Consider the following 26768-nt stretch of genomic DNA (forward strand, 5'->3'; position numbering starts at 1 on the left):
GTGTGTGTGTGTGTGTGTGTGTGTGTGTGTGTGTGTGATCAAACCTAATGGCAATCTTAAAGTTCTTCAAGCTAATTTTCCATTTGGCGGGACGACATCATTTAAGATTGCACCCAATGCCGCAGAGGGTTGGTACCCTTTAGGGTCCTCTCCTTCTCTGAGAAAAAAGAGAGGGAGAAATGGGGAAGTAAGAGGCGCATGGGACTGGGAAGACGGAGGGGGGCTGGGATCAGGCTGTAAAGTAGTTAAATAAATAAAATGTAAAAAAAAAAGAGTGCACCCCAAACTATTTTTAATTGTGAGATATTACTAACAGATCAGAACATCAATAAATGGGAAACATGGTTTTTAAAGTGGGAAATGCAATAGTTAAGTATTGAACAGTGATAGATTGCCAAGAGAGTAGTTGTCAGATCTAGAAATAGAGTAAAAGAGAGCTTTGGTCAGTCCTAACTGCTCGGAGAAGGGGGAGAAAAAGTATGAGTCCCCAGGAATAACTCCTCTTTGGGGAGTCTCCAGTGCAGGCCCTTCACCCACACAAGCATTCACAGCTCCAGCAGGTTCAAGGTGATGTGAAAACACAGAACCTGATGACACAGAGCAACATCTTTTAACATTCTGCTTTGATCACTTTCAATTCGTGGATTACAAGAAAGACTCCCACCTTCACCACAGAGCCTCACGAGCCCCCAGTACTCACACCCTGCATAGGAGTGCCTCTCACTCACACACTATCCATCCCGGAACATAGCACAGTGTTTGGTCAGCTGAACAGAGGATGGGTAAAAAAGGGTTTGATTACAAGGGCTTAAAAAAAAAACAAAAAAAACCTGTAGTCATTACACTATAGTTTGACAATCTTACCCAATCTCTGTGTAATACAGACAGTGACCACATCTAGATTAAAAGGCTGGCTGGCACACACTTCACTTCATTTAACTCTCTTTTCTTTCCCCCTTTCCCTGGCACTTAAAGTGTTAAAGAAAACAAGAAAAGGAGGAGTGAGTGTACAGAGGAGGATTTGCTGCCATTTACTTTTAGTCTATGGCCCTCCATTCTATAGCTTACTCGGCCTCTGTCTGTCTTTTTCTTCCTTTATATTTCATGAGGAACCCCCCATGCTGCTCCTGAGCGACAGAGCCCAAGTGTCCATAAGCTTTTAGTCAGGTAAAAAGAGAAGAAAAAGGAAAGGAACAAGAGCTAAAGCAAAGCTAAGAGGCATCTATTAGATGTCACTAGGCTTTTGTATTCATGTCAATGATTCCAGATTAGAGTATTTGAAATAATCTTATTGAGAGGAATCAAAAGGCCACCGAGTGAGAGGCAGCTCCAGTAGCACATGGCAAAGGCATGGACAATATCTTATTAAAGATGTGTTGCCTACCACCATTACTTTTTTATTATTATTACATTATGAAACTACTGTGCTTTGAACAATTAGTGGGTTGCTGTGGTTATCGAGGGCCATTTTGGAGGTTATTGTGTGGGATAGAGCTAGCTCATTTGCCAGCCTGTCTAGTCAAGTTTTCACAAGTGAATTTGAAAGAGGGCATGTTTACAACTGATTCACTTTAGTTTTAACTTTTAAAACTAAAAGTTACTAGAGCACACTAAACATCACTTTTCCCATCTGAGAAGGATGAAATGCCAAAGGCTTGTTTCTACCTGATCAATTTCATAAGCTACATCTTTTTGCACAAGTGAACATGCAATAAAGTTTTCTGTTTTGTTTGAGGACTTGACTCTCCATGAATAGTCTGTCTCTCTGTCTGTCTCTGTCTCTCTCTCTCTCTCTGCTTCATGCTTTACCAGAGTTAAGGCAATTGAAATTCTATTATAACAAGTACCGTAACATTAAAACCCTCATTTGCTTCTGGACAAAGGCTTGTAACTGGAGAAATAGTTTTCAAGGGAGATTTATCTTCATCTACCCACACTCCTAAAGACAGCGCACAACCAAAGACAAACCTGTACTGTTCACCATATTTCACTGCTTGCAATAGGAGTCACTTTTATACTGTCCTGAACGGTGTATATAGTTACATGGCTTGTAAAGAGATGGATAGGGGATGCAGGGAAAGGAGAGGAGGGGATGAGAAGAAAGAATTGATAGTCTAGTTTAGATAACATCTCATGCAAATGAAAATGATCAAAATACCATCTCTTTAGTCGGGAACTTCTAAGTGGGTTGTTTTTGTTTTTTGTTTTCTGTTGTTTTATATATATATATATATATATATTTAAAAAAGAATTTTGGCCAGATATACATATCTGGCCAAAATTCTTTTTTAATTAGAGAGTTTGGCCAGATACTGGTAGTAGTATGAAATGAGAATTTATAGCAATGGAGTGTCACACTCACAGGGGGTTTGCTTCGCTTGTCTTCAACTCTAAGCAACTTATTCGAAAGTAAAAGCATGCTTATTATCCTGACGAATTATCATCACCAACTAACTGTGCCACATCGCAGGCACACAGGAGGCTGCAGAGCCTTCCTACGTTTTCCCCAAACTGTTACAGAAACAGACTTAGGGTGACGTGAAACACAAAGCCACCCTGTGAGCCCATACACGGGCTGTGTCACACACGCACACTTGTCGATGCCCTGAAGCACTGTTAAAAACCTTTCTTGGAAGTTGTGCCATAATTTCATTTACAGGAAAACTGCCGTCGCTTGTTACACAGTGTCTGCTCTAGTGTAACGCCCTACAGAAATACTTTGCATCATGATCTACTGTCAGCATATTTGAAATGCATTTTAATGCATTCTGGTTGTGTATTTGAGAATAGCTGATAGCAAATGGAATCTAGACTGCTATTAGCTTATTGTATTAGTAATTTTTTTTTTAAATCACAGTAGCAAACCATACATACCCAAGTGTTCAGGGCTTAGCTCATCCTCAGAACGGTACCATCTGATATGTGTAAAACCGAGACTGATACTTGCTCCCATAAGTCTCATTGCTAATAATCACATGTGAATTCCCACTGAGAAAACAAATGTTTAAATGCACTAGGGCTAGAAAGCAACTGTAAATTCATGCTCTGTGTCGATGCTGACTTTCCACTGTTGAAAAGGCATAAGCCTCTCAGAGCAACCAGAAGTTCAGCAATTATCCTGCCTGGGGCAGCGTTAGAGAATGGATTCCTCTTCTTTTGGTTTTAACTGAACAGAGTTAGGAAATTAAGTGGTATGGAAGGTTTCTCAGAGATCTGAGAAACGCATTAGCACCTCTAGTTCTTGGTGACCCACACAGCAGCTTGCATGCTGTGCTGGGCAGTTCTCTCTGCCCGCTGGTTAGCCCTTCCGAATGACAGGATGAAGAGGAATATAAGAAGTGAAAGAGCAATAAACTGAAGTCATGAATCTTGCTAAGCCTCTCGTTTGCAATATTTAGGGAGCATAGCTTCATGATCATCTAAGTCAATGGTTCTCAATCTTCCTGATGCTGCAACCCATTAATACAGTTCTTCATGTTACGTTGACTCCCTTCCCAAACCATAAAATTATTTAATGCTACTTCATAACTTTAATCTTGCTACTGTTTGTATCATAATGTAAATACCTGTGTTTTCCGATGGTCTTAGGAGACCCCTGTGAAGAGGTCACCTGGCTCCCAAAGGGGTCGTAATGCACAGGCTGAGAAGTGATCTAAGTGAAGGATTTCATTGTTATGAGACACAGAGACAGAAAAACATGTCGCATGGATTTGGGAGTTTACCATCGATGATACAAAGGCAGAAGGAAGTTATTCGCTGGAGGATCTCTATGCCTTCAGAAATTCAGGGAAATAAATTCTCTTATGCATGCACAGTGGTAAAAATTGCCTGTGAGTATCCTGAATCTACATGTGACTGTTGTTTCCCTGCCATGCTGATGGTCACATGGTCAGGTAAAAATGTGGGCGACAAGTTAATCAAGGAAGTTACATATGGTAAGATAGCACTGCTTTCCCGTGTCTCACCTTGACTTGCTGACCTCTGGGATGAAAACATGGACCTTCAATGAAAATTTCCATCAGAACAATCCCACCACGGCCACAGTTTTCTAGTCAAGTGGCCTGTGGCAGGTAAAATGAGCATCCTAGTTATTTCCTGGCAGACAATTCCATTTTGCATTACAGTCTTCACAAAGTCAGTTGGCATTACTGAAATGAACTTGATGTAGAAAAACCCTAGACCATTCCAGAAAAACAAACAAACAAACAAACAAACAAACAAACAAATCTTGGTTCTTTTTTTCTTCTTTTTAGGAGAGCTTTGGATAAGTATGGCATTAACTGATTCCAGACAGGCTAGGGTTTTTGTGTCTCAAAAGTCACGTATTCTCTTTAATGTCACATGTAGGGGTCTGTATCTCCTAGCTCTAAGCATAGACGCAGAGAGTCTTACAATGGAAAAGACAGACAAGGCAAGATTTTAGCAAACAGGAAACCCAAATCATTAGAAGAATGTGTGTTGATGGGCTTAAAAAGAAACAACAACTCAGTTTTAAATACTGGCTATGGGGTATCCAAAATGACTTGAACAACAATTATATATGTTCCTGAAAGGATTGGGTTTTAACTGACACACTTTATGAGTTTATCTTGTATTACTTCTTAAAAACAAATTCTGTATGTTGACAGCTAAGGAGCCACAGCCCTAAGAACATATGCCTTCCTTCACTTGGTCAAACTGTTTCATCCATTACACTGATGCTAAATTGAAGAACAACATAGAACTGTCCCTGCCTCCCATATTCTGGCCAGAAACATCAGTGCTCCCTATGAAAGGAACTCTATGGTAAAACTTGAAGAAAGGGATGATTTTGTAAGGCCATCGGTGTTCTTCCGACTCACCAGTACAAGACTGTCTAAGAAACTGAAAAGTTTTCTTAACCAAGCAAGGCTCCTCATTCTAACTAACTAAATACAGAATGAAAGTCTTTGCTTTTTGTACAGTTAAAGTGCACAGAACCAAATTTCCATGGAGAAACAGAAGTTGTGTGGATTCTGAGAAAGTGGGTTCCCAATTCAGAGTACCCTATGTGACTTTTGTCATCATCCTCTTTTCTGATTCCTACAAAGTAAGCCTAATTAAGAACCTCCTTCATTAGTCTTCCAGAAAAATTAGCACAGCTTATGCTAATTACTCCTGCAAAATTTAATAAACTCATTGAAATGGGAATAGTCTAATGAGGTTTTATTTATTGAACTAAGATAACTCCACGGGAAAAGGTTAGGACACAAGGATATCCACTGTAGTAATAAAACTACAATGTATTCAATTTCTAAACAGGAATTTTATTGCAAACCTTTTAAATTCAAATCTGAGTTGGTGCATGAATGTTAAATCAATCCCCACCTTAATTCAATAACTGGAAGTCATTTTTTGCTTTTTACTTTAACAATAATTATTGCACATAGCCCTTTATCTCAAAGATAATGAAATTTGTTGTTGTTAGTTCCTGTTCATCAGCTATTAAACATAACACGTTTGACTTTTCCCATGTCTGCACAGCCCAAATATCTGGATCATTGGGCACAGGCTGGGGTTTTATGATTCTTAATCGAGCTATTTGGCATCGAGTAGAAATGTAACCTAGCAGTCGCCTCCAGAAGCCCCTTCCTACACCACACAGCAATTTTCCAATAAACATTTTGACAAATTGTCATGACTGAAAAAAGTAATTTGGGTCATATTTTCTTACTTTGTTGCATGCCACTGGAAGGAAATAGAAACTTGTCTGTACAGCTACTGATTTTGTTAATTTCATTTTACACACACACACACACACACACACACACACAGGCACACACACTTGCCAAACTGAGGTCTCCAAATAACTGGCAACAAATAACATAGTCAAAATTTTACACAGAAATGCCTGGCCCTGCACCAGTGCTGTGTGACCAGAAAACCTCCTCCATCTACACTATAAATAGTTTTCCTGAATAATCATTGCTAAAAGTCTTTTGACTGATAAAAATAGCAGTGTTCTTCCAAATTCCGAAGGTCAAGCAAAGGGAGCTAAAAATTATTAGCTTTCAAAAAGAGGTGAACGTGTGTTAATGCTATGGCAACATGTAAGGCCACCACCGCTCATACCCTCAGTCTTATATTGCATACATTATGCATATTATAAAAACTGACTGTTGCTACTGAGTACAGCAGGCTCAGAGACTCGTATCCATAAATCTGAAAGCAAATCAAACCCTAAGCACGTAACAGATATTATGCAATCAGTAACACGGAATGAAATTGAAAACTGAAATCCAAACACCGTTGCCATCATATTTTTCCCCTTTTGCAGCAATTTTGTGGAGTGGAAAAAAGGTTTTCTGTTTTGTCCTTCTTTGCTGACGTTCTTGTGATTTTCATGCCTCACTTTTAGAAAGGAAATTTTTACCTATCGGCAGGCAGAAGTGGAGGTTTATTTTTCTGATCTTTGGCAAAATAAAGGGGCAAACAACTTTGAAAACTCACATGCAAATAGAAATAGCCAACTGGGAACTTTGCCTATCAACTGGTCTCATTGCCTGAAATGATAGCTCATGTCAGACAGTGGCAAACAGCAGCAAATAAATATATATTGGGACTTGAGCACATTCAGGATGTCTTAGCGTGTTTAAAGTGTCCCTGCCTTAAAGAATTAAAGTTAGCTGCTCAGGGCTTTTATTTTGTCTACCCGAAACAGGGGTGGTGTCAGCGGGGGAGAAAAAGTATAGCTGTCATAAATAATATCTCTAAAGCCACCACACAGTATAAAGTGCAGACTTATTCTGCCTAAATTGTTTGAACTCCCCCAGCCAAGAAAACGGTTTTAAGTACCCAACTGGGACAGATGCAAGGCGGCGACAATAGAAGCCACACTAATGCAATCCAGGTAACACAATCCTGTTTCAAAAACATGGGCGGGCTAATTACAGCGCTGCTGAGTCAAGTTTCTCCTGCCATCGCAGCCCACAGGAACAGGTCAAAATCAGATGTTATTCAAACCACAGTCATATCAGCCTTCTGCATCAGAGTCACAGCTTAAAACCAAACGAAGAACTGTAAAGCTTAACCCATTCACAAGCAAAAGAGGGGGAAACTCGTTTTCATTACCAGTGGCACGGAAGGCCATCATCATCACATACATCGAAAAGGACTATGAGATGCCGCAAAACGCTTACGGTTTCAAAGTTTGGGGAGTATTCAGGCTGGCTCTTAAGTGAGATGATTTCTTTTTAATGCAAGAAATATTTGCCTCAAAAAGGAAGCCCTGTTCTGAAAGGTATACACAAATGACACCAACAGAAAATACAATTCTATGAATGAAATATCTGCTCTTGCAGATAAGCATGCCATTCTCATTCAGCGGATACCAGACAGCATCACCGTACATTGAAACTTCGCCTCTTTTAACTTTTTTGCTTTATCTTTGTGCTGCTGCCTAAGACAATATTACCAAAGCCCAAAAGTATCTGTTTGGTCACTGATTTCCTCAATGAAGGAAGCTGCCTTATTTGATTGAAGGCTCTTTTCCTCCAATGAGTAGAAGATGCTAGCTCTTTTCCTAGCTGACAATTGACAGTCTCTGTAAAGCTTCCGGGCCATTTAACTCTCAATGAGTAATGCTATGTAACAAATGGTTTATCATCCATGTTTCCATACAATGAATTTCAATAATTAAAATGTAAAATGAATATTTGGGATGCCATTCAGCATACTGTGTGCACACCAACTCAAAACTGCACTGGCAAACTGAAACAGATGTATTGTTCTGCAGTGATTTACTTGGTCATGTCAGATTAGTAATATGGATCTGTTTAAAAACACAATAATTAAGACAAGCAGGATAAATTAATCAACTTACAATACTGTGTGAGCTGCAGTCAAGCCCGGAAATAACAGAAGAAAAATCTTGGTTCACAGATCTCTTTAAACTGCTTTTATGCATAAATAAAACCTTAAAATGTAGATGGATTACATCCAAAAAAACTACTGTAGCTAAAAGTGATAATGATTCAAACATTTTTCAAATAAAAGTTAAATATTTATAAGCACCCAACCACATTTCATAAATCACAAACTATTATTATTTTATTTCTGAAGCTTCCTGGTACGGCATGGGGACTGAGCCACAGAGAGTGAGGAATGAACACACACGTATATATTACTTTATGAGCATTAATCAGGCACGAAACCAGAGCCATCCGAGAAACAGGCCTCCAAAGAACATTCCAGATGGCTTTCCCAAAAATCGCAATCACTCGGCGCAACGTGAGTCAGAACCAACAGGCAAACTTCAGCCACATGCATCCTAACCCTCGCCCATGAGCGACACAAAGCAGGTGTTTCATTATAATGAGGAATAAGAATCCAGTGAAAGAAGAGTGGTCCCTACCTGTCAATTATCACTGGATCTGAGGGAGTCTCATTTCGGTTGCCACAGCTTTTCTTGTCACAACAGCGGCTACGGAGCAAAAGCGAGAGGATTTAGTACCAACCATTACAATGTAAGATCATCATTTAAGCAGACAGAAGGTTCAAATTGCTGGGTTGCAAATGCTAGAATTACCACAAAGCCATACCTGGCAATCAACGGATCCTAGGGGCAGAAAATTCTATTTGGGTCACTTATGGGTTAATGGCCAGGCTTAACCTCTCCCTACTCAGAGGACAGGAGAGGGAGGGGGGACTCTCCCAGAGCCAGGAATACAGCCCCTAAGATGGGGTCTCTCCTTCACTGTACTGGTATTGGCAGAGTTCAATGTGAAATACTGTATTCTTATATCTACCCAATAAGAATATTCAGGGTCGTGGGTGGATCAAACATTCTTCCCTCAAGAACACACTAATCATGTGATTCCCCCCTCTAGTCATTATGTATTAAATGGATTCTCTTTTTCTTCTCTTTTTGATGGGTGGCACTTTCTTCAACCACAGCCTTCTCAAAACTCCCAGCACAATGATGTTTGCACTTGAACTTCTTCTCGAGAATAAGGGCAATACAGGGTGATTCAAATGAGGAGAAAGTGAGAGAGAATAAAGCGGAGGATCCATTCTTAGTCCTCTGGCTTTGGTGGCCACTTTAGTTTTCTTAAAGAATTGGGGACCATGGACCCACTGGCTCACACAACCCTGACTGCAAACATTAGGACATAGGGACAACAGTCACGAGCAAGGAAAGCGCTGGTTCCTAGATCCTACTTTGTTTAGGACCTTGAGATTGCCAGGTTTAACACCAGAAACAAACAAACAAACAAAAACAAACAAACAAACAAAAAATCCAAGGTGTTTCAAAGGAGTGAATAAAAAAAAAGATGTATTTCTTATCTCTTTCAAGACAGAGTCTTATGTAGCTATGTAGCTAAGGATAATCTTGAACTTCTGACCCTCCTCCTTGGTGCTGGCTGAGATTATAGGAATGTACCCACTTCATGCTATAGTGTTAGGGGTTCAACTTAGGGCTTCCTGCATGCACTCTACTATCTGAGATATACAATCCCCAGCTGCAAATGTCATGTTTCTGAGAAATACGCGTCCTCAGCAGGAAACTATGCATCTGAAATACAATTGTAAGTAACAGTTTCCCCCTGCCTGGTCTCCACGCAGGACTACACTGTGGAAGAACATGACTGATCAATAAAGAAGGCCGGAAGGTGACCCAGGAGCTGTACTCCACTGCATACCATAAGTAAAATATGTAATTTTCTCCATCCCTCTCATACATTCTAATGTATCCAAATACACATATACACACAGAGCATAAACCTAGATCTCTGCTGGAGACCACCAAATATTGAACTTCATTTTTCAGGGCCCAGCAATATTTCATAACATATTAAGTCTTTCACCAAAATTGAGACAACTTCTTCCTCTCTTTGACTGTATCCCCAAGAGATGAATCAGCTTGGTCTTAGAACTATATTTTTATTTTTCAGAAGGCAATGGAAAGGATTGTATCTCTATTCTCAAAGCCCCATCTGAAAAACCCTGTCTCCCCCATAACCTAATAACTTTCTGATTTGTCAGAAACTCTTTTCTCACGGCCTAAGTTCTGTTCCACTAATAAGTCACACTCTGTGGTGGTAGGACCAAGGTATCCCATCTAAGAGACCAATAAAGACAGAGGGGGGGGGAGAAATGTTAGGAATTGGCAATTGTGCAAAATAAATAACTTAAAATTCAACTCCGGGGGCCAGCAAGATGGCTTAGCAAGTAAAGATGCTTGCCACCAAGCCTGAAGATATGAACTCAGTCATGACCCCAGGTTAGAAGGAGAATACCTACTTCCTAGAGTTGCTCTCTGACCTCCGTATATGCACCATGATAGGCACACTCACACACATGCACATGCACAAACAAAATGTTTAAAACAGTATTTAAAAACCCATCTTCAGTATCCATGAGAGCCAATCCTCTCTACCAGCATTCCTTAGGCTTGTCAGGTTAACATCATGATTAAAAATGGCTGGTCCCATTAAGAACCCAAGGTGGGGCAGTGTCAAGAGCACCCTTGTGTTTATACCCTATCCTACTCTAAGTCTGAGAAGTCTGAGCTCTGAAGAGGGAGTGATATTCAAAAGCAGCCCACTGACACAGCCACACCCCATTGCACAAGGAGGAGAGCAGATGAGGAAAAAGTAGACCCTTGGTGTCTGCACGCTCACCAAAATCCTTCCGGGGTGAAACGTCCTTGGGGAACTCCTCCAGCTTGCTTGAGGCTAACTATGGGCAAGGGCCCATCCCTGGAGTCTTCTCTCCCTACCCATCATCACTGTCTTCAGCCCAGTTGTTTTTATTTATGTCTGGGAGTAGTGCAAAGCCTACCTCTTTGTCTTGCTGTCTCCGCTTTGACTCCATCAAATAGATCTGTCCCATCTAGCTGATCTTTTTTGAAATGTCCAGGAGACTGTGCCATTTCGTTGTCTAAGACCTTTGAACAGCTTCCCACTGCACTTTGAATAAATCCATGGTGTGGCGTAATGCCAGGCCGCTGACCTGCTACCCTTTCTTGCCAAGCTCCAGACTCATGGGCCAGTTGTGATCCCTCCAACACAGCATGCTCCATCAGACCTCAGGTCCAGGCCAGGCAAGCTTCTTCTGGGCAGCCCCTGCCCTTCCTTCCTCAACCACTACTCTTTGCCCTTTAGACGTCAGTGTAGATGCCCTAGCTTACCTTACACTTAGTCTAAATATGACTGTTTCTCTCTTGGGTAGTTACTACAATGCAGCTCAACGTGTTACTTATTTATTGGGGTATTTTGTTGGAAATTTTCCCCATTCCATGCTTTCCTTCTGTTAATTCATATGTGTTATGAAGGTAGAAACTGTCCATATCACTTATCTAATACCTAAAGCTTGAGATAGAATTTCAGAGCTCAGATATTAAGTGACTCAATGAATAAATGATTGAATGAATGGATGGCTGTTAACCAACAACTCTATGAATAGGATGGTATAACTGGGGAGACACGGCAGATTAAAAAGAAGTAGAGCTGACTCCCTGGGAAAGCACTGTGCATTCTATCCCACCCACACACGAAACCACCTTCTCCAAACAAATGCCACTCTTGGCCCCAGAGATGTATTTTACATTATGCATAGTCCTCATCTCCACAATACAAAGATTCCCTGGTAACAATAATATGAATTAAACCAGGTCTCTATGCTGTGACTCCAAGGAAATCAGAGAAATGGGCATATGAAAAGGGCAGAATGGGAATTAAATGGGAAGAATTAAGACAACAGAAACAGGAAAGAATGGAAGTCACTACACACTTAGAGAAAAAAGTTTATACAGAATATTAAAACCAGCTTAAACGGGCTCCTGTATTTTGAGTCACACCACCACACCTTATAGCTGACATTCCCTTCGCACGTCAGCAACCACGTAAGTATGTACAACGTCACTCCACAAAGATGCACAGACAGTTAAGCTGTTACCGTGCAATGTCCCTCACAGGCTCCTGTGAGAGCTGTCTCTAGCTGATGTCACTATTTTGGGAGGTTCTGGAGACTGTGGGGTGGGGGCTAACTGAAGGAAGTATGCCTCTGGAGACATGGTCTAAGAGGCTGTACCTTGTCCTGAGCCATTCCTATATCCCCATTTCTGCTTCCTGGCCATCAGGAGGTAAGCAGCTTTTCTCCACCAGACCCTTTTGCCCTGGTGTCCTTTCTGCTTCATCTTGGGCCCAGAAACATAAAGTGACCATCTCCTGAACCCTTTGAAAAATGAAATCCTTCCTCCCTTAATTAGTTTCCATCAGACATGTTACCACATCAGAGAAAAACTGACAAAGATGTGCATAGACCTATGTGTACATGCAAAACATGTGTGTATGTACCTGAAAGTACATATATGTGTATGTATATATATATATGTGTGTGTGCACATCTGTATTCATGGAATTCTGTACACTAAAAAGAATGACAGTAGGGTTGACACACTATGATGGAAGAAGTCTATATTATATTAATGGGTTAAGAAATCAAGTTACAAAATAGTATGGACAGTGTGAACCCACCTTTGGAAGAAGGAGTGAAAGAGAAGGAAGAGAAGAGGAAAATGTTCACAAGTCTGGTATACTCCTACATTTTACTTAAGTCTCTACTGTTTAACAAAGGTCTTGGGTGCTTTGCCACCCCAGAACCCCATAGCTTCTGTCCACTCTCTTCATGGCATCCACTTTCAACAACCCATTTATTCACTGTCTATTTTTGTTACATATCTCTCGTGCTGTACTTTAAATCCCACAAAGACAGATAAATAAACTATTAGGATCCCTCTACAACCCTAGCAGAGGCAACTGAAAGAAGCTGGATTTCAAAAGCCGACTTTTGAATAAACGAATAAGAACATTGAAGATTAATCTAGAAAAGCCTAGAACAGACAGTGGACAAATGGAGGACAGTCATTTCCATTCTTCTTCAGTGTTCTGCTTTCTGTTGCAAGGATACTTTCCCCCTCAAAAAATGAAAAGTCAACCTCTAGCAGAAGGAACTTTTATTAATAGCTTTGTTACACTTTTATTCACATGTTTGCTTGTTTGTTTATCTTTGTATGTAGGTGCACACACGCCTCTGTGTAGATGTGAAGGTCAGAGGACACCTTGCAGGATTTGGGTCTTCCTTTCTATCTTGTGGGTTCCGGGTTCTCAAACTCAGGTCTCAAGGCTGAGATGACATCCACTATCCAGTAGCTTCCCAGAGCCAAGCAGAAAGAACTACCCTTCCACCCTGTGACAGTCCATTGTGATAATTCTTCCATCTCAGTCTGAACTGACTCACTTCTTTCCACTAATGTCAAACAAAGAAAGATGAGCACTGATCTCCGCTATACCTGAGACAGGCATTAACGGAGAGGGACAAGCGAAAAGAACAAGAACGCTCATGTTTAAGCAGAAGAGGGCTTCTGCTGAAGCAACCCCATAAATGACACAGTTGAAGACGCTCTTAAAGGGAAAAGAAACTACGTTGATGAAAGCAAACAGAGTGAGCCTGCCTGAGGCCCCCATCCACTCACTCAGCATCTCTCAGCCCCCTGCCATCTGTGCCTGCATGGGCTCAGCACCCGCTCCCTACAGCAGGCATCTACTGAGGGGGCTTGGATTTCCCCAATTTGGTTTTCCCAAGATCAAGAGCCCAAGAATGGCAGGTGCCACTCTTCTTTGCATCTCCTTTTTAATCTGCCACCCAAAGGACAGGACAGCTATGTGACCACTCACAGCAGTGGGTCCTCCACACCTGGTATGGGCTACAAACACTGGGGACTCACCAGCAGGCCCATGGATCTCCCAACTAGTTCTGCACACTCAGGGGAAAAAGGGAGATTTAGGAGTCCCTCCCTTAGCAGTGAACACAGGTGGCAGATTTCTAGTGAGCTGACTCACAGGTCCATAAATCAGGGCAGGAAACATCTGAATGCTCCCTAGTCGCCATGCCTGCAGATCCTCATCTTAAGCACCTAACTTCTTTCTGTAAGTATGACCTCTTGCCACTGGAGATGGATGCCATTTGGGTAGTGGATGGGGACAGTTCAGACCCAAGTCTTTTTAAATAGCCCTGCTTGGGCCAGAACTCACTCTCCAGCACAGACTAGCCTCAGATTTACAGCAATCCTCTGCCTCCTCCTCCCAGGGATTACAGACAGGTGCTAAAGTGGGCATCCCAGTAAAAATTAAGATTCCTACCCTACTCAGCCAAAGTGGCTAGGGAATGAGCGTTGTCAGTTACTGGGACAGTGCGACTAATACCAACAGAGGGGATAAACTCTGATGGAATCTGCTACATTGCTACTGCTTTACCATCTTCCCACGCCTAAAAATTTCCTGTCTTCAGGACAATCAACCTTCAAGCAGTCAGTCTTGTAGTCTCCACCTCTTCTGCCTTGCCTGGGCACTCTTGGCCCTGTGTACTGATGGGGTTCATATCTGGACCTCTCCTGACTGACTTTCTCCATGTCTGCAAATGTTGTGTAGTTTTCCTTCATTTCTCTAGAGTTCATTTCTTCCCTCATCAGCCTTCTCACTGTAAGAGCGGCCATCATTTCTTGACAGCTGGGCCCATACAGTCTGTGAGGCAAGCCTCAGGTATCTATGTGAATCTACTCTCTGAGTCACCAGCGACCTGGGGCATTTCTCTCTTTGTGCCCATCCTCGTCTTGCCAGCACTAAGATCTGGCTGATTTCCCCACCCTGACACCCTCTTCTTTCATTCTCTGAGTCCTGTATGCTCAAGGTTTTTCCTAATTCTATAGTGTGACCTTCTTATTCAGTGTGAGTACTCCTCTTAAGAATAGAACCATGCACTCCTCTCTTCCTCTTCTTCCGTGATTCTCAATCCCATCTTCCATGAAGGTTCAGTTCTCACCCTTGAAAAACATAGTCTGAAGCTGGTTATCTTTGACCAAGTCCCTCTTCCTGGCTTCAGGCCACATGTCTGCCCAGCTGCAAACTTCCACAAAGCAGGCCTGCCTAGACCAACATTTCTTTATGCAGCCTCTAAAATACCTCATCCATCTCGTCTCTCCATTCCCACTGCTATGATCCACCTACAAATATTTTCTTCTTCCTCTCCATTAACAGAGTCCTTCGCCTCAAACCTCCATCATATTAAACTCTTTGCCCAGTGAAGTCTAATGCTTAATGCTTCCAACTTCAAGCTTTCCTACTATGGGGTGAAATTTCCTTACTCTAAATTCCACAAGGCTTTGCGCATAATAGGTACTAAAAAGTAAAGGCAGAGACCACCACGACTATAATGAACCAGCTACATTCAGGTTTTGACAGACACTAAACCTCCTTTCAATGTTTACTTACCATCAGATACGTTGAGCAACAAAGTACCAAATACTTGGCCAGGCACAGATTATGTCTCTACTACTGCTTCTATTAATAATGCCTCAGGTCATAGCAGGTTCAGTTCTGGCTCTACCAAGCATCATGGTGAGGATTTATATGGACTATAGCATTTAACCTTAACTACCACCCTAAGAGATAGCATTAAAACCCCATTTCACAAATGGGACAGCTGAAGCGTGGAGGAAAACTGAGTCACTTCCTGACCTTAAAGAGGCTTGACTAAATAAAGACAGACAGTAAGGTGTCATTGCAAGGACAGGGAGTGCTATGAAGTTAAAAGCACCTGGTACTGGAATGCTTACAAGGGGAGATGACTTGGGCCAAGGGCCAGAGGTGCTTCCTTGGAGAAGCTATACATAAGTGGGTGTCTGAAGGAGGAAAGCAGAGTAAACCTGGAAAAGATGACGGAAGGAAGAGCCTATCAAGTAAGCAGGCTAGCTTTGGGAGTTTCATGGTTCCTCTACAAAATAAATAAGCAAGACCTCTTCCTAGGAGATGCCTCTGACCTGCCATCTCCCTGGGTGCTGAAGATGAAGAACACCTGCTGGCTGCAGGACACGAAGTCCCCCTTCCATGCTAACTTCCTATTCTTCATCTGCATTCAAGCACAGAAGTTAGGGTGCTCAGATAAGCAAACCTACTATAGAATCCTACTCTTAAAAAAAAAAAAAAGGATTCATAGAGCCATGTTATCTCAGGAACTTCAACACTGTGATTGGTGTGATAGATTCCAATTCACCAAAAGGCAGAGGCTCGCTCATAGTGTTACACAGGTGCTCTGCATCACCAAATCAAAGAGGGGTTGTCTCCGAGTGTCAATAATTATAAACTAACAATGCTAATTTCTTTAGCCATCTCGCACAATGGGGTCACCTTCCCCACAAAACACAATGGCGTGGAGTTTCTTTTTTTTCCTTCTTCTTAATTTACAACACCTGACAGAGGAGTGTCTCTTGCTTATCTTTTTGTTTTCCCTCCCATTTGCTGTAATGCACCAAGCCCTTTCCTGTGTGTGGATCGAAATCCTGTCTCCTTCATCATAGCCAGCGTACTATAAACATACAGCTTTTGTGACATCAACGCAAAGTTTTATTGTGCCGTTAGCTTTGATAGAAAGCACTGCAGAAAGTTGTTTAGAAATTAAATATCTAAAACAAGCTATTTTAAAACCCAGGGCCTTCACTATTTCATGTCTGCAATGAAGAAATTTCATCTTGGGGAGAGCAAGCTGTCTTTCACACCATATGGCTAATGGTGGTGCATAGCAATTAGCCAGGCTGATTAATGGTGAACAGATTCTAATTTTATGCTTATAATTGAGGCTGCATTTGCACCCCTGGTGCAAATTCAACACATCCCAACTTCCACTTACAACAGGCAAGAAATCAAGAGAAATAGGATGGTATGGAAAGTGAGAATTTTTTTTTTTCCTAAAGCCCCCTAAAGAGCATCAGATTTGCAATTTAAAAGACTGTTAGGCACACAATAGATGACAGGTTTGTGTAATGGGGTCATGGCAGCCTAGTAAACAAACAGTACCCCTTCCACATCTATAGGCAGCCAGGAAGGCTGTAATCTGCAACATTAGCAAGATGACATTTGGAATATGGCTTTTCCCTCTTAGCCACACGGTACAAACAGCATCATTTGCCTTCAGTGGCTTGAGATTTTTATTTTTGCTATTTTTATGTTTCTGAAAAATAGAGAGAACGTCAGCAGTAAGGCACACCAACCAGCATAATAAAGCACTTTGGACCAATGAATTTTAAAAACAAGGAAAATATAAACTGCATTAATAGAGGAGAGGCCTGTGCGTGAAAGGCATAATATATCTCTAAGTAGTTCAAGAATAGAATTCTCTCCAGCATAATCCAAACATATGCAGATACAAAATGCAAATCAATGATGTATAGATAGTGCCTGGCCCTGTTGGTTGAAATCCATCTTCCTGTTTCCTGTTTTGCTACTGTCATGTGCAGCTCTACATGGAGAGTTCAGTCTAATGGCATGCTAATTGCAGAGGGCTGAGGTAGTAGAGAAAATGGTTAGGGAAATAGTAATACAGACAGGGTTATGTTTTACTGCTTTTCAAAATGGATTTTGCTCCTTTAATTCTGAAAGGTACCACTCAGCTAGATTATATCCAGTTCATACACACACAGGGTAAATCCAACTTTTCTTACTAACGTAAGGAACCCCACAACATTTGGGAGTTCTGCTACTGTCTTAAGTCTGGAGAAAAGCAACCTGGTTTTAAGAATAATTAACAGGTTTTACAAATCACTGAAGTGAAAATGTGTGAAACTCTTGTATATCTTAGAACTATAAATCAGAAGTATGCTTTTTTATATAAAAAGGAAAATTGGAATTTGTATAGACACAATGCTAATATTTGGTATTTCACTCAGAAAACACACAAAGCCCTTTCTATTCTATCTCCACCTGTAGAGTTTTGAGATTGTTTTCCCCAAGAGTCTATGAGCAGCACATGAGGGCCATGGCTGATGCCATAGGAGTGAATGTGATCTCAGAGGCCACTTCAGCATGGTTCCAGCAGAAAGTGAAAAGAATCAAGTGAGGAGCATGAATTATTAAACCTTTTAAAGCCTCCTCTTCACTCCCCCCACCACCAAATCTCAAAGCTCACTACCTCCAAGAAATATTAGGTTCATGTTCAGATATGAACAGGATAATTAAAAGACCAAATGCAAGTAGAGGGAGGGGGCAGTTTAAGGAGAAATGAGGAGGCTCGGGTAGAGGGGTGTTATATTAAGTGGAGGAACACAAAAGAAGGAACTGTAACTTTCAAGTTGACCCAAACAGAAGCCTCCACTGACTTCAAGAGAACTCTTATTTTACTAAGCATGCAGTTGAGTGCAAATGTCACCAGTAAGGAGGTGGTATTGTATTTGAGTCCACTGTGAAGGATGAGGAGGGCAGTGCTCTGTAGCCATTAATGGTGAGGTATCAAAATGCAAACCGATGTCTTCCAAGACGAAATGTAATAAATAATTGAGAACTGTCATGATCCCTGACACTACCAAATGTGTCTAAGAATCCTTTCTTCTAGATCATTTACTAAAAGCAAAATAAACATATACACCCCCACCCCATAGAACTGAGTTCACCTAGATTTGAGATTCAAATTCACTTTTATTTTGCTAATTAGAGAGAGAGAGAGAGATTTCTTACCTGCACATGATCTCGTGTGTGAGCAACACTCGGCACATTTCAGGGTTCTTGTCTTGGCCTTCGTACACTATGGCCTGAAAGGAAAGGCATGTTTTTAACTAAAAATAGAAGCAAGTAGCAGAGCGTTACCTATAGCAGTCCAGCTCTTCACCACCTTGCCCCTGCTGGGGACCAATTAACTTTTAAGAACAAAAAGCCTCACTGGGCTGATTATTCCAGGACACATTGCTCGGGATCAGCCCAAATTGAGTGGAATGGGATATGGTCCTCTCTGCCCTATCAAGCACCTCATTATGCACATCTATGGACCAGCCTGTGTGATGGGCATCTGTTGTCAAGACAACCATAATTCTCTTCTCAATACAGCATAAAAATAAATCTAATCAATAAAGAGGGAAGCTTCAGAAGGCTGCAGAGGCTGCAATGTTTTGTATTTCAAATATAGAAAAGCATGCGGGTTTGACCAGCCAATAGCACACCCTTGCCTCTCCGCTACTCCCAGACCCCCACATTTAGTATTCTACTGGCAAGAAGCAGAAAACAAGTCTGGGAAAAGCTAACCAGTAGATGCACCGACTGCGTCATTTCTGAAGCGATTCAGTGAGGGAAAACCCCTCTTCCTACCAACAGGCTGAAAACATGTGCTGTTGCACCCACCCAAACAGGAACACTCGCCAGCAGATGCTGTGTGGGTGATGAAATCACAGAGGCAGCTACCTAAACAAAGAATTATGTCTCCCTCTCAAAACCTGGAGTCCTCAGCCGCCAACCACGACACTTTGCTCTTCATTTATTTTGTTTGTTTGTTTGCTTGTTTGTTTACTGTAACAAAATCACCTTTTTGCTTCGGGACACCCACTAAGTTCCCCAAAACCTCAAGCTTGGGCATGGATCTACAGGTTCCTTATCCCTGCTGAAGAAAAATACAACGCTCTTGGTAGGGCAGGGTTCTGCATCAGCATACATTTAGCTCACTTAACACTGTATCGCTGCATAATAGTAATATAACACAGCTTCAAATTGTTAATAAAATTACTTTCGCACATTCACAGAACCCTCACTTTCTTAGTGACAAAACTATTTAAATTAACCAGAGATTATTCTTATTCTTATGTGGCGCATAAAAGTACTTGCGTGTGCCTAGTTTGTCATTCAAACTTAATGCACTTTGGTTTTGAACTTGGATACAAAAGCACCACAACGTAACCCAGCGTGGACAGAGCCGAGGGTCATGACCTGGTATAAAGTCTAAACACAGAGTGAAGCAAACTTTACAAAAAATTAAAAATTAAGAAAAAGTGGTTGGTTGAAAAAAAGCACATTTCTCTACCATTGACCAATCAAAAGTATTTTTTATGGCCACCTCATCATAACCTTGTATTTTTTTTTATATTTTTATATTTTTACAGTTAAAGTAAAAACATTTAACGTCTCAAAAGGTTGAAAGAATATATGTAGAAGTCCAGGATAGGAGATTCATTACCCAGATTCCTCAAACGTTTGCATTTTACTAAATTTGCTTCCTATTTTTCTTTTTCCCCTAAATCACTTTTTAGCAAATTGCAGATATGTCCTCAATAGATCAGCATGCATTTCCTGAAAACAAGGCACTTTCATGCATAATCACAGCACAATTATCCAAATAAGAAAATTAGCATTGATACAATAGAATAATCTAATCTCCAGACCTTATTGAGATTTACCAATTACCTAATAATGTCCTTTACAGCAAAAGAAAATCCAGTACTAATCACTGCGCTCAGCTGTCATGTCTCCTTTCATTCCAAATGTCCTCCAGTCATTGTAGTTCATGGCACTGACATTGTTGAAAATGCAGGCCAGTTATGTTGTAGAATATCCTCCTACTAGAGTTTGTTTGGATTTCTCAAGCTCATATTAAAGCCTTGGATTTCAAGGCAGGACAGCGACACTGGGCAATGCTAAATTTCCTCTGAGCCAGGTTCCGTATCCATCCGCGAGTTTAGTAGAGGCGTAAACTCTGACCATTGGTTAAGGTGATTCCCGCCGTGCCCCAGTGAACACAAGCCAGCTTTGCACACCATAACATTCTATGTTACCCTTTTCAGTCATTCATAACTGTTTTCTGGGGCAATAACTTGGGTTATGTGAATGCCCTACTATGCTTCAAATCTTTAGTCGCTGGTTTTAGTTTGCATACTTTAGTCTTATTATATTTATTTATCATACTGGGGTGGGGGAGGGGGATGTGCCACTCTGTGGGTGTGTGCGTGAGTGTGTGTGTGTGTGTGTGTGTGTGTGTGTTTGTGCGTGTGCAAGAGTGTATGTTCCAGTATGTGTGTGCTCGTGTGTGTATGTGTGCAGGTAGGTGTGTGCGAGTGTATGTGAGCGTCTGTGTGTGAGTATGTGTGTGCAAGTGTGTGAGTGTATGTATGTGGAGGTCAGAGAACAAACGGCAGGAGTGGTTCTCTCTTTGCGCCACACGGAGGTTGAGAATTGAACTCAGGTCTCCAGGCTTGCTCACCAACTATCTTTACCTTCTCCAGCCTTCTCACTGGCCCTGTTCCCAATATCCTTAAATGACCTCTTCAAATCCCCAAGAAGTCGCTTTACTCAAGAAAGTGCATTATTTAAAAAATATTCTGAAGAACAAAAACTGAGGCCAGTGAGATGGCCCGGCTGGTAGATGTGTCTGCAACAAGCCTGATGGCCGGAGGCAAATCCCTGCTGTTCACGTGGCTGTGGGAAAGAACTGATAAATTGTCCTTTGACCTCCATACAGGCCCTGTGTGGAACACTCATGAGCTCCTGCACACACGGGCCCATGTGCGTGCGCTTGAGCACACAAACTAAATAATGAGTAATTTTAGTATTTTTATGAACTTATATTTATGTTCTTTATTTCCTGCAATCACTGTTTGAAAAAAATCAAAAAAGGAAGAAAACATATAGTAAATTACTGAGTAGATCCCAAGCATAGTGCTAAAAACACATACACACACACAAACAAACAAACAAAAAAATAATGCACTTCTGCTAACTACCATTATCACTAAACTGTTTCTATGGTCTCCTAAAACCCTGCATAACCTCTGCCTCAACGTCACTTTTTGTCTGGACTTGGTAAGTCAGTTTACAGGTCTAGTAAGGTTTTCCATACTGGAGAGAGGCAAGGAGAGAGGAAGAAGAAATGTGTTATTTGGGGGTGGGGGTGGCAGGCGTATCAATTACATAAGATCTCATTTTGGAACTTTCCAGATGAGATAAACATTATTATTACCAAGGCTACTAGTTGAAAGTAATGGGGCCACAGTAGCATCCAGTTAATAATAAGCTGCAAGGCAAAGCCACTGAGGGACTCCCCCCAGGCAATGGATGACAGGGACTCCCAGAAGTCCCATGTTTTTGCCTTGGTAACTGAGCATCACTTGTTAAAGGCCCAGCCCCTCCATAATGCATCTCTTTACCAAACACCAAGCTACTGCTTCGCTTCTGGCGGTGGAGTCAAAACAGAGAATCTTTCTCTAAATCAAGCACAGAAAAATGAAACCAAGAGTTTGGATTTGCTTAGAAATAATTAAGAACTCTGGGGAGATCTGGAATCTGAGGTTCCTTCTCCCTGGGCTGGATAGAATAAGAGTTCTCAATGAATAGGAGCAGAAAAAAAAAAAAGTATGTGTTTCTGGGAAATTCTTCAATAAAAGAGAGTGGGAGTCTTCCATGGAATAGGAAGGACAAGATTCCTATCTCTAGAGTAAACTGCACTGTCACATTAAGGGAGCAAGCTTTCCCATGTAAGTCAAAGGCAGAACTCCCTCTAACCCTACCCAATTTTCTTATCACTGAAAAGCCTTGTGAAAACACATGTGCATGCATATACACAACACAGAAAATATGGGTCCAGAGATGAACACTCAGAAGGGACCTGGTGCAGGAAGGTATGATCGATTGATTTGGATAGCCTCAGTGTCTCACACAGGGACATTAAGACACTTCAGCCTTCCTTTCCTTTTTTTCACTGCCTCCCAAGTTCCCTCTCCAGCTTGCTCTTCTGAAAGCATCTTCACTGTGTACATTTAGCACGCACAGCAAGACTGGTTCACAGTTGAGCAAATCCAGACGTTAACCACTCTCCCCCCCATCCAAAGATAGTCATCTCCTAACACCAGTTTTTTGGGGGAAGGGGCTTCAGCTTCTCTTCCTAATTTAAATGTATGCTTCTGTGGGATTTGAGGCAAGCTGGTTGAGGTTGGATCAGCTGGGAGATCCCAGGGGCATATAAACAGCATTGACTATTTTAAGTGAAACCATTTTAATAGACAGCTGGTTTAGGATGCAGACAATGGAGCACTGAGAAGAAGGCTCATTGTCATCCTCCACAGTAAATCATGTGTCTGCTCATGGGGAGGAAGGTGGTCTGCCGAGAAGCAACAAAGGCAACACTGGCTTAAATAAATCAATGTGCTTATCAGAAGTGAGGATGGGGAGCGGTCCCTAAGATGGAAGGGAGAGGAAGAGAAATTATTAAAATGCATTATTTAAATAAATCAGTTGAGGGTGAATCAAATTGAGGTTTACAACCATAGAAACAAAAGATATAGTATCAAGTGGAAAATAATGTTTACATTAATCCCGCCAAGGGCAAACAAATGCCTCAGGGCAGAATAAAGATGCTCAGACAGGAAGAAATGTAAAACAATAAACAGCAGTACCTTCACCTCAACTTTCAAAACCTGGTGCTACTAAGAGATAAGTTGTCAAAACCAGTTGTATTTGGAGACCTCGTTTTGTTATGTGTTAGGAGTCTCTCCTCTCTGAATGTCAACCTCTGACAGAAAACAACAATCAGGCAGAAATGAATACATTGTTCCTGCTAATCCTCTCCTGGTTTTCAGATTGCTTTTCTGAACCACATTTTTAAATATATAATTAACTAATGAAGAAGAAAAAAAAAACCCATAGGCATTGTTCAAACTTTCACACCCACACAAAACAACAGTGGTGGAAATTGTGCTGTCCAAAAAGAAAACGCCAATCATTTCAAGTGCTTAATTATAGATCGATCTTTAAAAACTAGTCAGTCCGCGTGCCAGGCCTGACTCAGTTGCCACTGTTTTAAAAGTCATCTTTGAAGTATAGTTCATCCCTGGCTTTTCCAGAATATTGCTGAGGCGGCTTAAGAATTCACTGAGACTTATTCGGATAAGACCCACACAGCGAAAGGAAAGCGACAGGGTGAATACTGACTGGGATCATACTTCAATGGGATGCCTACAGAAGTTCAGAGAATTGAGCTTGGTTTTCTTTGTTTACTTTTCTAATAGTTTTAACTCTTTGTGTCCTACACCCAAACCAAGGGAGCAGTGAGAATGCACATTTTTTCTCATTAGGAATTTTTCTTGGTTTACAATAAGGAGGGAGAGGAGAGAGGAGAAGGGAGGTAACAGAAACTTGAATTTCCCACGTAAGTCAACACAATAACTTTAAAAATGATACTCCTATTTCTGAATACAAAACAAAAAGCAAAGTCTATTTGTCAACTTAAAGAAAGGGCCATTATATAAGAACTGCCTTCTTTGACCAAAACATAAGTACCTCCTAAATATAAGCTATCAATGATAGCAAATTACTAAGAATTGAGCTAATCAAAAGGCAATAACGGAGTCTACAGTCTACAGTATCAACACACAACACAACAATTATTATATTTGCACACTAAGTCCCACTGCCCTTCATTTAAAAAAAAAAAAGTGCTAGCTAGTACAGTCCAGTTTCCAGTAGGTGAAAGAACACTAGTTAAAATTAAGCCATGCCAAAGAAAACACCACAAATCTGACATTTCATAAACAATTGTGTCAAGCAGCAGTCTAACATTAATAGTAGAGTAAAATAAAAAACTCATTTTGCCTCAAGTAGCAGCTTAGCTACTGGCGAACAAATTGCAAAGATGTAATTTCAGCTCTGCAGCTAAGCAGGCCCGTTTTCAGAAGTGAGTGAGGCATGATATCATATTCACTGTGCTGTTCAGTTACATCACAGTCCTGACTAAAAGGCAAGCATGTCCCCAGTGCTGGGGACTTTCTGATGCATCCCTTCTGTCTCAAAGAACTGAAAGCCCTTATATTATTCAAATGCCTTGGGAGGGGTAACTAAATATATAAATATATAAATATATCAAACAATTCCATATGACATTTTTCCTAGAAGTAATAAATGATATTCTACTTGGATAGTTACTGCATTTACTACAATAGCAGATAAAATTGACTTTGCCGGCTCAGCTGAGCAATAATACTAAACTCATACAAACAGCTAATTTATTAAATACTTCATATATGTCAGTCACTGTTCTAAGGCCTTTGCAGTCATGGATCCATTTAATTTTCACAGCAGAACTTTGAGTTGTGTGCAACCGTGATTCCACTAGTTTTGAGTCTAAATGCACGTCTATTTTAATTCCTCGGTAAGACCAAATCTTCCCTGCTCCAAAACCTATGTCAACAATTCTCGCACGTTCATGTCCAAACAGTCTTCATCCCCAGCAAGACACACACAGATAACACGCTGTCTGTGCAGCCATATGAGTTCGATAAATGCATCCCGACTAATATGTTCGTTTTTAATGCTGTTCAAACATTCACATGGAAACAGCTCTAGCGTAAATATCCCCGAACAAATGGCTGTATATTATCCAGGAGGGAGCAGTTGGGCCGCCAGACTGGGGAAGTAGTAGGCCATCTGGCTCCGGCAAGCTCTCCAAAACCATCAGCTTTGTTTTCACCCCCAGACTCCAAACAACACATTTTCCACTGTGATGAGTTTACATTTTCCCAAACACAGGTCCTGATCATGCATAAAAATTCCAAACTTCTTCATTCCTCTATGTGCAAGGAAATTTAAATCACCTGCGTTTCTGACATGTTACCAAAGGAGACAGAAAGCTGTTGAAATATAGCCCCTAACATAAACCTGCTCTGTCCTTTCTTGTTTGTTTCTCTGGATATATGAAAGAGCCTCTTTGCTGGCCTGGTTAATTCCTGAGGAACTTATAGATATGCCAAAATTTTAAAGGGGGGAAAAAAGAGGTGTTTGTCTACCAATGGACTGAGAGAGTAGTTAATCAAACCTGCGTAGCCATGGGACACTACAATGAAACAATCAATGGAAGGAATATAAAGTTGAATCAACAGCTTTAAGTGCTGGAAACATCCAAACAAATATATAAAGAAATCTCGCTAGCAAACACCTCATTCACTGTACCTGCACTCCCTCTGTGTCCACCCTGATCTACAGCTCCCTCTCCACACAGCTCATCTTTAAACCTATCCATACAAACATTATGTGACTTCTGTTTGCCTTTCTCCAAAATAAATAAATAAAACAAGGCGGGGGGGGGGGACCTTTACTTTGAGAGCAGGGAACACGAGACTGGGTTTCCTTTCTTCATTAAATATCACTTGAAAACTCACTCTTTGCGTGAACTGGTAGAAGAAATGAGCTAATTTTGTGTTTATTAACTACTTAAGGATAAATAACTCACTGAAGAAACCACAGAACACAGTCATATCTCAAATGACACATGAAAATCCGAAGTGAGGCAGGTTAAGCCTCAGGCCACCCCAACTGGGCCCAAGAGAGCTTCTACAGTTGACACTGTTTGTGGGTGCATTCGCCATAAACTTCTGGATCCTAAGGGCTTTTGCATGCTCACTAATAGAATACCAAAAACAGCAGTGACACAAAAACAATCTATTTTTAGGCCAGCTAAACTTGGTTTTGAACAACCCTTCCCAAAAGCAAGCCATTTCTTTTCTAGTTAAACAGGTTTTGGGGTTTTTTTGTTGTTGTTTTGTTCTCAAGTTCTGTATGTTATACCCTATGTTTTACAAAGCAGGCATAAAGAGAAGGGACCTCAGGGCCTTGCACATTCATTCCTAACGAGGTTCCATCATTCCTGGTAGAGTTCAAAATTAGGAATCATTCCTCAAAATAGTCTAGTGAGACACTTTAGGAAGGTGTGAAACACTGTGTCATACTCATACATCTTGGTTGATTGAGTACATTTCTGTCTCAGTGTCGCTGCTGTGTGCACTCAAAATGAGGAACAACCTATGCAACTGAAGCACGTACAGCTACTTCTGCGCGTCACTGGCTGACGATCCCATCCGAAGGTTAACCCCAGTGTGTGAGTCAAGGATATGACATCACACGCACACAGGCAAAGCGCTCATATTAAAAGGGGTAGGGTCACCCAACGACGGGGGG

General features: G+C 41.2%; 1 protein-coding gene across 2 annotated transcripts in view; it reads right to left on the bottom strand.

The window, feature by feature from the left end:
- The window catches only part of Ebf1 (EBF transcription factor 1), a 385123-nt gene that overhangs the window by 351879 nt on the left and 6476 nt on the right, over positions 1-26768 (bottom strand). For both annotated transcript variants that reach the window (XM_055610690.1, XM_055610689.1), the window contains exons 5-6: positions 18525-18598; positions 8372-8440 (exon numbers count right to left, since the gene is read on the bottom strand). In XM_055610690.1, the coding sequence (XP_055466665.1) occupies positions 8372-8440; positions 18525-18598 (143 nt within the window). The remainder of the gene's footprint in view (positions 1-8371; positions 8441-18524; positions 18599-26768) is intronic.

The sequence above is a fragment of the Psammomys obesus genome, unplaced genomic scaffold, assembly GCF_907164565.1.
Source record: "Psammomys obesus unplaced genomic scaffold, mPsaObe1.curated_primary_1811, whole genome shotgun sequence".
NCBI classification, from domain to species: domain Eukaryota; kingdom Metazoa; phylum Chordata; class Mammalia; order Rodentia; family Muridae; genus Psammomys; species Psammomys obesus.